Source organism: Mus caroli, chromosome 16, assembly GCF_900094665.2.
Source record: "Mus caroli chromosome 16, CAROLI_EIJ_v1.1, whole genome shotgun sequence".
NCBI classification, from domain to species: Eukaryota; Metazoa; Chordata; class Mammalia; order Rodentia; family Muridae; genus Mus; species Mus caroli.
This window is the reverse complement of record NC_034585.1, coordinates 17,531,171-17,541,629: the sequence shown is the minus strand read 5'-3', so window position 1 is coordinate 17,541,629 and position 10,459 is coordinate 17,531,171. Positions and strand designations below refer to the sequence as shown.

At 45.6% G+C, this 10,459-nt stretch overlaps 1 protein-coding gene across 2 annotated transcripts in view; it reads left to right on the top strand.

Annotated features, from left to right (window-relative positions):
• Positions 1–10,459, top strand: part of Abcc5 (ATP binding cassette subfamily C member 5) — a 96,187-nt gene that overhangs the window by 45,351 nt on the left and 40,377 nt on the right. For both annotated transcript variants that reach the window (XM_021184648.2, XM_021184649.2), the window contains exons 13-17: positions 3,312–3,436; positions 3,555–3,627; positions 5,321–5,524; positions 7,070–7,213; positions 9,776–9,875. In XM_021184648.2, the coding sequence (XP_021040307.1) occupies positions 3,312–3,436; positions 3,555–3,627; positions 5,321–5,524; positions 7,070–7,213; positions 9,776–9,875 (646 nt within the window). The remainder of the gene's footprint in view (positions 1–3,311; positions 3,437–3,554; positions 3,628–5,320; positions 5,525–7,069; positions 7,214–9,775; positions 9,876–10,459) is intronic.

Here is a 10,459-nt window from a genome sequence, read left to right as displayed (position 1 = left end):
CTCGAAAAACCAAAAAAAAAAAAGAAAGGGTGCTCCCCCTTCCCCTCCCCTTCCCTGGGCCTCAAGTCTCTCAAGGATTGGGGGTATCCCCGCTGATGCCAGAGCAAGCAGTCCTCTGATATATATATATGGAAGGTGGGAGGGGTGGACTTGGATCAGCCCATGTATGCTCCCTGGTTGGTGGCTCAGTCTCTGGGAGCTCCCAGGGGTCCAGGTTAGTTGAGACTGCTGATCTTCCTATGGGGTTCCCCTCTGCTTCAGCTCCTTCAATTCTTCCCCTAATTTTTCTTTAGGGCCCCTGACTTCAGTCCAATGGTTGGGTGTAATCTTTAGCAGGTTATCTTAAGACAAATCCTTCACCTAACCAATTGAAGGAATTTTTGGCTGTTTGGGTTCAGGAATCACCCCACAAACTACTCAGACACTGATCTCAGTCAAACAGGGATAGTTTATTGATAGACCCCCTTCCCACCCCTCACCTCCACACTGGTCCATCAAGGACATAGGTCAGACTTGGGAGCTGAGACTGCAAGCCTGACTGTTTCCCAGAGACAACTTATAAAGCAAACCCCACAACCATAAAGAGTCGTATGCACATGCTGGAAGTGCTGTTGGACAGTTGCAGACGTTGGCTCGGGTCCAGGCTTATTGTAGCAAAGTCTACAAAGCAGTTCTAAGTGACCTTTATTGTGACTGGCTCTAAAGGAAGGTGAGAGCCTGGTCTACAAAGTGAGTTCCAAGATAGCCAGGGCTACACAGTGAAACCCTGTCTCGAAAAACCAAAAAAAAAAAAAAAAAAAAAAAAAAAAAAAAGCCAGGTGGTGGGGCTCACGCCTTTAATCCCATCACTTAGGAGGCAGAGGCAGGTGGATTTCTGCGATCGAGGCCAGCCTGGTCTACAGAGTGAGTTCCAGGAAGGTGAGGATCAGGGGAATTTCCAAGAACACCGAAGCAAAGAATTTAACAAAATATGCAGTTAATGTTTAACTGGGCACAAGAAAGGTCCTCTGTAACAATGTAAAATGGCTGGCTGCAAGCATAAAACAAAATGGCTACAGTAATGTTGGAAAGGCAGTGACTACCTAGGTCTTAACACGGTACCCTTTAAAAACTCCCATATCCTAGAATTTCAGTCAGTCAGTCCACATTGAAAAACTCAACCTGATCCAGTTTTATGTTCTCCATTATCCCATTCGTATAAAAATTTTTTCCACACATATTTCCCAGACTTCTACTTGAATGAATTTGTTAAATTATTAAGCTCTTCAGTAGTGTAGGGCACCTGCTCATGGACTACACTTTCTCTCCTTTACACCTCCTGGCTTCTTCTTCAGGGAATGTCACTGGGCATCCTGCAGACAGTGTAGGATCAATTCCCTCGGCAAAGGTGAAAGGACAGTATTGCTGCTGGTAGAGATTGGGATGCATCCTCTGCTAAGGCTGGGGAGATAGATCCTGCAGAATCTGAGGGTTCGAAGTCCTCAGCCACAGTAGGGTCCCTCCACACCTCCATCCAAGTTACAGGGTCCTCTCCTTACCTTTAACCACGGACAGCCAGCCACCACGACTGAGGCTTGGAGTTTTGGTACAATGCAGCAAAATTATAATAAGGGTTGCAATTTAATTTTCTATCATCATATGGAACAGATTCTCCTTGCATACTTAGAAACCTGTAGACCAGTGCCTCTCAGCCTTCCTAATGCTGTGACCCTATAATTTAGTTCCTCATGTTGTGGTGACCCCAACTGTAAAATTATTTTGTTGCTACTTCATAACTGTAATTTTGCTACTGTTATGAATTGTAATGTAAATATCTGGTATGCAGGATGTCTGATACTCAGCCTCCAATGGGGTCCCAACTCACAGGCTGAAAGCTGCTGCTTTAGACTGTTGTTTATTTGATCTCCAGCTGGTTCTTTGTTTCACTGAATTCGTTCTTTTTCTTTGCCCTGGATCCCAAGATGCTACAACGTGGCTAATTCTTCTCACTGGGCTCATTCTTTTCCTTTGTTGTCAGTTTACCCAGATAGGCTAGAAGCAACCAGCCAGCATCATTCTTTTTCTAATTTTTCCACAAATTATCAAAAGTTTTATATATCGAGTCACTAAATTCCTTGCTTCTTACAATAGGTGAATCAGGGTAATCAAGTGTATTGATTATCTTGATAAATTCTTCTAAGAGTTCACAGCATAGATCTGTGCTGATTTCTATGCTTCTTGGAGAGGCTTCAGTAACTGTAGATATTAGCAAACTGGAAAGCCGACTCCAGGTACTTAAAATTTCATCTTTAAGTCTGTTTCTCTAGAACCATTCATGGTACCACAATCTGTTTTAGTTTTGGTTGCCTAGACAAACAGAACTGATAGAATAAATAAGTATATATACAACAGAAAACCAGGTGTCATTTGACCGTTGATGTATTCATTTGTTCACATAGTGACATTTATCAGGTGTGTGTGCCGGTGACATGTTTACACAGGCTTACAGTCACAGGATTTGTTAGGGAAGCTTACAGTCCGTGGGATCTCACTAGATTGTTCCCCCAACAGGAAGGCCTTGGATCTGGTAGTTATTCAGTCCCAGACACTGAATGTCCCAGCTCCTTTCTGTCTGTTCTAGAGTTCCAGAGAAATAGTTCTAATCACTGAAAGAAAGCCTCAGCAACAGGATGATCAACTTCATGACAAGAGTGAGGGCGAGCAGGCGAGAAGGGAAAACATCTTTCTTCCATTTCTTGCATGTGGGCTGGCACCAGAGTGTGGCCCACTTTGGGGTGGATCCTTCCATAGCAAATGATCTGATCAAGAAAATGTCAAACAGATGTGCTCAGGTGCTTGGGTGGTAGTTATTCCAGATATATAGTCAAGTTGATAGTCAGGACCAGCCATCAGAGTTATACTTTTATAGTGACATTAATTTTCAGTTAGAGAGTATGCAGCAGCTGCAGGGTGTGTGCAGTCAGTAAGTAAGCATAACATCCATGTTCTCTGTTGCTGTAGCTGTCTTAAGAACAAAAAAATGAGCCGGGCGTGGTGGCGCACGCCTTTAATCCCAGCACTGGGGAGGCAGAGGCAGGCGGATTTCTGAGTTCGAGGCCAGCCTGGTCTACAAAGTGAGTTCCAGGACAGCCAGGACTATACAGAGAAACCCTGTCTCGAAAAACAAACAAAAAAAAGAACAAAAAAATGTGTGATCTGGAGTTAAGTCCTAGCAACAGCCAATACTTAGTCTCCATTGACAGTGTGGGTGCTGTGTGTTTGTTTACGGTGATGTTTTGATTTACACCACTGGATGATGTCTGTCTCCCTAGATGACGCTTTTGGAGGGCAGCATTGCCGTCAGTGGGACCTTTGCTTATGTGGCCCAACAGGCCTGGATTCTCAATGCCACTCTGAGAGACAACATTCTCTTTGGGAAGGAATTTGATGAAGAGAGGTAAGCTATGTTTGGTTTCTGTCATTGTTCCTTTGGCTATGTGTGAGAGAAGGCAGCCCATCAGTAGGCTTTTCTTTGTAACCAAGTATCTAACTTTCTGTGACTTTGTGTCCTTCAGATACAACTCAGTGCTGAATAGCTGCTGCCTGCGGCCTGACTTGGCCATTCTCCCCAACAGCGACCTGACTGAGGTACAAGCTTTCTGCCCTTGATAGCCACTGTAGCACAGTTAGCAGGAGAGGCTTTGGAAGGCTTTGCAAAGACATGCTAGAATCCCTCCCTAGGACAGCTCCTCCTCAGACAGAACCACACAGGGAGGAGGGAGCACTGTTTTCACTGAGCCATTATTAGTAAAACTTTTGTTGATCAGCGCAAGGATGTCAGCCTTGCTTGTTTTAGGTTGTTTGTTTGTTTGTTTTTCAAGACAGGGTTTCTCTGTGTAGCCCTGGCTGTCCTGGAACTCACTTTGTAGACCAGGCGGGCCTCGAACTCAGAAATCCGCCTGCCTCTGCCTCCTGAGTGCTGGGATTAAAGGCGTTCGACACCACCGCCCGGCTTTGTTTTAGGTATTTATATACCTAAGTACTAATGTATTTCATATGCCATGCAAATCTTAAGCATATCTCATTTGGATTCCAAATTGTTTTGTTTTGTTTTTGCTACCCTTAATTATTTTTTTTTAGCAGCGCATAGTGGTGCATGCATTAGTCTCAGAACTTGTGAAGTAGAGGCAGGCAGAAGCATCCTGGTCTACATATCAGGTGCTAAGGCTATATTGTGAGACTCCCCCTGGGAGGTGGGGTGGTGGAAAGAATTGTGTAGATATTTTTTAAACTGCAAGTCAAACAAGTGCGTGTTGAGCTTCTTTCCCAGGTTCCACTGCCTTCACTAGATAGAAAGAGCCTTAGGATGCTCTCTCCTCTCCTCTGTCCTGAGCTTCCTCTTGAGCACTGTCTCAGGACCTGCTGTGTGCTTCCTTGGTGATGTTTCTCTCCTGTAACCTGTCCTGTGGCCTCTGGCCTGGCACTTTTGTTTAACTGACTTCAGTTAAACCCTCAAATCAGATTTGGTAATGGTTCCTACGTTTTCAACTCTTGGTCCCCAGATCAGTGGTATCAGTGCCACTTGGGAACTTGTTACAAGCAATGCCTTGTTAGGGTAGTCTGTTATAATAACCTCTGCAGGTAATCCAGAGACATACAGAATGTGAGAACCTCTGATCATTAGCATTTTTTGTCTTTTGTTTTGTTTGCTTTTATTCTAAAGATAACACTTTAAAAAGCAACAGAAAACCAGGTAGCATTTGGCAATTGATTAATTTGTTCAGATGGTGGCATTTGTCAGGTGTGCATGCTAGTGACACATTCCCCAGATATAAAGGAGTAGGACAGTAGTCTGTATGCATAAGAAGCTTTTAGTCAAGGGAGCCAGAGACCCAGATAAATTGGCACAGAATAAGAAGGGCCCTCGTTTGTGGGTAGAATTAGAAGAGGGTGGAGGAGTGTCCTAGAAGAGATGATGCAGGCTTCATGTCGACAAAGCATGATGTCATGTGGGTTCATATTTTACACTTTGTTTTAAATCTCAGGATACCCGTGGTTGTTTGTCAGTGTTTAGATTCTTTCAAGGTTCTTAAAGAGTTTTAGGCAAGGGTGCTTTTTGTTTTGAGGCATTCTTTCTGGAGAAGAGGGTGACCTGGGGCAGTGTCAAAGCCACATAGATATCTGATTGGCACATTGATAGTTGTAGGGTGACTTCCTCAGCCCCTAGAAGTTTCACACAGGCAGTTTGTGTAGGCTTTGGAAATGGAGAGGAAAGATGACTGGGGTGCCTGTTAAGTGCTCTTCTAGATCTAAGACAGAGGCTTTCCTTTTGGGTTCATAGATTGGAGAGCGAGGAGCCAACCTGAGTGGTGGACAGCGCCAGAGAATCAGCCTTGCTAGAGCCTTGTACAGTGATAGAAGCATCTACATCCTGGATGACCCCCTCAGTGCCTTAGATGCCCATGTGGGCAACCACATCTTCAACAGTGCTATCCGGAAGCGCCTCAAGTCTAAGACGGTTCTGTTTGTTACACACCAGTTACAGGTATGGTACATTGTCTCCTAGGCTGCTCATGTGGGCTTGGTAATGAAGAGGGCTTGGGCCAGAGGTTCCTAGAGTTAACTGTTTTCATTTCCTCACCAAATAGCCAACGTAGCAGTCCTTTGTGTGGCCATCTGAATCGGGGGTCCTTGGAACACACTGGTTCTGCAGCAGACCTACAAATTAAAGGGCTTAGAAGAGCAGATAGAAGTAGACTTTGGAAGTGAGTTAGTGGTAGGAAGCACTGAGGTGGCATCTGTCGGTGAGAACAACAAACGCAGTTTGTACTTTCTCCCCATCAGTCACGACAGGCATTAGAAACCCACTTGGGATTATCACTGTCCGAGCTGACAGCCTAAGTTTGGGGCCCAGTTTCTCTTTTTTGTAAGTTCTATATATTTCTGCACACAGTGAAAGGATTTGAGTTAAGAGACACTGATTGTCTCTTGCTTTGTAGACTAGGCTGGCTCACCCACCTCTTCCTCCTGAGTATGGGATCAAAGGCCTATGCTATACCATACTCAGCCAGGATATAAAATGTCCTGGGAAGCTTTTGTAGCTCCACCACCCAATGTTGTAGAGATTATCTAGTCCTGTCCTGGGGTTTCCATCCTGCCTTTGGCTATTTAGCTCCTGGATAAAAGACACACTCAACCCTTATATTTACAATAGCCTTAATCAGTACAAGAACTGGGCATGTATACCCTCTATGCTACTAGAGTCTAATCCGTATTGGTATTGATAACCCCGAGTTATTACTTACTATGTTTCATCTCCAATTGGCCAGCCCTCAGGATGGCATTTTCTTGTTTTTTGTTTTTTGGTTTTTCGAGACAGGGTTTCTCTGTATAGCCCTGGCTGTCCTGGAACTCACTTTGTAGACCAGGCTGGCCTCGAACTCAGAAATCCGCCTGCCTCTGCCTCCCGAGTGCTGGGATTAAAGGCGTGCGCCACCACGCCCGGCCTCAGGATGGCATTTTCATGACTCACCTGCCCCATGGTGGCTTCTCTCTCTTCTTCTACCTTCTTCTCTTCCTCCTATTGTTCTCCCCTACCCTAAAGCCCGGGAACCCTAAACCCCTCCTATGTCTCATCTGCTCAGCTATTGGCTGTCCACATCTTTATTCACCAATCAGAAATAACTTGAGGATAAGGTCTATGTGTGGACTCTCTTGTTTCTGGGACAACCAGGTCTTGGGAGCCCTCCCTTAGCATTATAATAGATGGCAAAAGACCAAACCTCAACACCAGAAGACACAAGAAACTCTGTCTGACTGTGTCATAGGGCACAGTAAGCTAAAGCAAAGGCTCTCAGTCTTGAGACTGTAGACTGCTGATTGGTTGTTTGGCGGGGGTAGTCTGCTGTATGCATTCAGGTCTTGGTCCACTGTACCCCAGTGGTATCTTATTTTGACAACCTGAAATAGTCTCATGTTGTCAGATGGGCAGCCAAAGCATCTCTGTCTGAAACAGACTGAGATAAGATTGGAGGTTTGAATGGATTTGCAGGAATGTCAGCAATTTGTGTTTCCTCGCCATTGTCTCCAGTACCTGGTCGATTGTGATGAGGTGATCTTCATGAAAGAAGGCTGTATCACAGAGAGAGGTACCCACGAGGAGCTGATGAACTTAAATGGGGATTACGCTACGATTTTTAATAACCTGTTGCTGGGAGAGACACCCCCGGTTGAGGTAAGGCCTACTGCGTTTGTATGTCTCATTTCTACACAGGCAGACATGATGGCACGGAAGCCAGAAGAGCCCAGTTTAACTCTGTTTGCCTATGGGTTCCCACGACCACACTTGTGTGCTGTGTTCACCTGCTCCTTCTCCTGTGGAAGAGCAGGATGAGGAGCGGGAGAGGGGAGAGGTTCGCTCCTTAAACCGACTAAAGCAGTGTGAGGCTCTCTGTGGACATACAAGTAAACAAGGTGTCACTTAGGGAAGGGAGTTACATACTGTGTGTGTTTGGAAATAATTCATGGTATCTTGGATCCTGATTTGGCACTGAGGTTATTGGGTTAAATACTTTAGATACCATCTCATTAGACATTTTATTAGAGTTGTATGGCCAAATATGATCCTTTCCCACTCTCAGAGAGGAGAAAATGGGCTCAAGTGAGCTAAGCAGCTTGCTGACGAGGATAGTTCGGTTCTCCAGTTTGTGTCCACCTCCTGTGCAGCACCCAGAGGTGTCAGCTTTCAGCCCATCACAGGAACTCCAAGCTAGACAGACTCAGCGTGGAGCAGTCCCAGAGGACCTGTTTCCTTCCTGTCAGTGCCCCTCTCTCCTAGGGTCCCGGGAGTGAAGTAGGCTGGGCTTGGAGGTTGCTGCAGGATGTTCCTGGGTCTTCCTCTCCTGTCACCTCAGTGGTTTGCTTTTGCAGTATCCCATGCAGTGCAGCTTACTGTTGCTTAACTGGCTGGTTAGACCTTGTGGTAGACTTCCTGCCTTGCTGGGATTACCAGTGACATCCCAAGAGACACTGTGGTACAGATTTAAGTTTTATGGTCTGCTATGACTTCTGGGAAGCTTTGCACTCTTCAGATTGTTGCCTTGTCTTTGTAAACTTGAGAGGAAAGTCAGAGGGAGAGAAGCTAAAATACTGAATTGTCCAAGAAGCGAAAAATAGATACTGAACCGCTGGACTGTTTGGCTGGAGAGAATACTGTGAGCCCTGACACACGCATCGTAGTGGTTGCTTGCCGTTGCTGCGTTTAGTAATATGTAATACACTTATCCCAGAAAGTAGTCCACAGAAGGTAATATCATTTCAGACAGCGCATTTACTCGTGGACTGTATGAAATATATTTAGAGCCTTATCTTCTGTCCCAGATTTAGCTCTATATAGATTTCATATTTTTAAATTTTCACTGTGTGTTTAGAAAGTCTAGTTGGCAAGCCTGCTGGGGGTATGCTATATCATGTAAAATGGAATTCAGTGACCTATATGGAGGAAATTTTCTAAAAATATAACAGGGCCTTGGCAAATGTAACAGGAAAGCATTTAATGGTTTTATGGGGGTCATTTGTTTGTTTCACAGATTCAGTTTGATGAATGGTCACTGATTCCCTCGGGCCTTGTTCTGGTGGGTGGTTCTGGCAGCAGGTACTGAGTAGGGGACCTCTGTCTTTGGTGGATGTTAGGTGTTGTAGGGCAGACCAGCGCTTTTCTGCTCTCACAGGTAACTGATCAGATACTGCAGTGTGCTGACAGAGTATTGAGGGCACATGTGAGCTTTTTTGCAGGGGAATGTAGGTCACCTTACACAAACTGAACACATCCGGGTAGGGGCAGCTTTGACTAAGATTGAAAGGAGGAGGGGGAAGAGGGCACAGCAGTGGGAAGTTGAACTGTGGCTAAGGAATGATGGGAAGTCGTGTGGCTGCTGAGTGGAGCCATGGGAAGCCATGAAACGGGAAAGGACCTGACAGCCCACCAGTGCAGAGTGCAAAAGCAAGCAGACAAGTTTGGGGTTCTGTGGTTGCAGAGGGAGAAAGTGGCAGGTCAGAGATGCAGGAATGGGCGTGACTCCAGTGTGACTTTATCCCTTGGACAAATTAGAGGATAATGTAGTGAACTCTTTGTTTTGAGAGGTAAGGTCTCGACCAGCTCAGTGGACAAAAAATGTCAGTGGACTAACAGCGTAGGAATGTGGATTGCAAAACATTTAAGAGATTGTTAGTACAGGAAATTAGTGTAGATTATTGTAGGACGATGTCTTAAGAAAGCAGGGCAGTGGTGGTGCACACCTTTAATCCCAGCACTCGGGAGGCAGAGGCAGGCGGATTTCTGAGTTCAAGGCCAGCCTGGTCTACAAAGTGAGTTCCAGGACAGCCAGGGCTACACAGAGAAACCCTGTCTCGAAAGCAGGTGTGGGGCACAGTGTCTGGCCTGTGCTCCCACCCCTCAGGAGACTGAGATAGATCGGGGTCAGTGTAGAAAGCAGGTGTGTGGGCACAGTGTCTAGCCTGTGCTCCCACCCCTCAGGAGACTGAGATAGATCGGGGTCAGTGTAGAAAGCAGGTGTGTGGGCACAGTGTCTGGCCTGTGCTCCCACCACTCAGGAGACTGAGATAGATCAGGGTCAGTGTAGGCCTGACCCAGATGCTTAGTATCAAAAAATAAATAAGAACTTGGGTGTGTCACATTTTTGTTATTAGTCAATGACTGCTTCTCTAGTGTGGGTCCGTTAGACATTCATCTGAATGAACATCTTATGACTGGAGTTTTTTTTTCTTATGTTATTAGATTAACTCGAAAAAGGAAGCCAGTGGTTCACAAAAATCACAAGACAAGGGCCCTAAGCCAGGGTCAGTGAAGAAGGAGAAGGCAGTGAAGTCGGAGGAAGGTAAGGACATTTTTGACAGGTTTATCAGGAAAAATGCCAGGTGGAGATAGCACTTCCTGTCACTGTGTTACATTTCTAGAATAACAAAGTCCCCAGATAATTTAGGTGTGGGACCTTGGGTGTGCTCAAACAAGGGAAGTTAGCTGACCTCTGGTCCTTTGCCCTTTCTTCATGCAAGGAATGGAGTCTGCTGTGGGTAAATAGTGCTGAATCATCCTGAGTCAGCCTGCTGACCCTCCCTCCCTCCCTCCCTCCCTCCCTTCTGTTCGCCTCTGTACTTACTTTGGTGTCCTGAGCAAGAACTGATTGTCTTAGCTGAAGGACGGGTCCAGTCTCTAGCAGAAGTCTCTGAATTGAGGGTCAGGATCCCCGGGGAGTCTCCCCCACAGAGCAGATCAACGTGGTATTTCTTGAGATGTGCAGAGCATTGTTCTTGGTTTCTGTTTAAATGCTGTGCATTGGGCATCATGGGGTTCTAGGACTGTATCTGGTTATCAAATGCAGCCTTTGGTGTAGTGGGGGATTTTTATATGTCTGAAGCTATTTTTCCATGTCTAAAAGGCATTTTTTTTACTATGTTTATT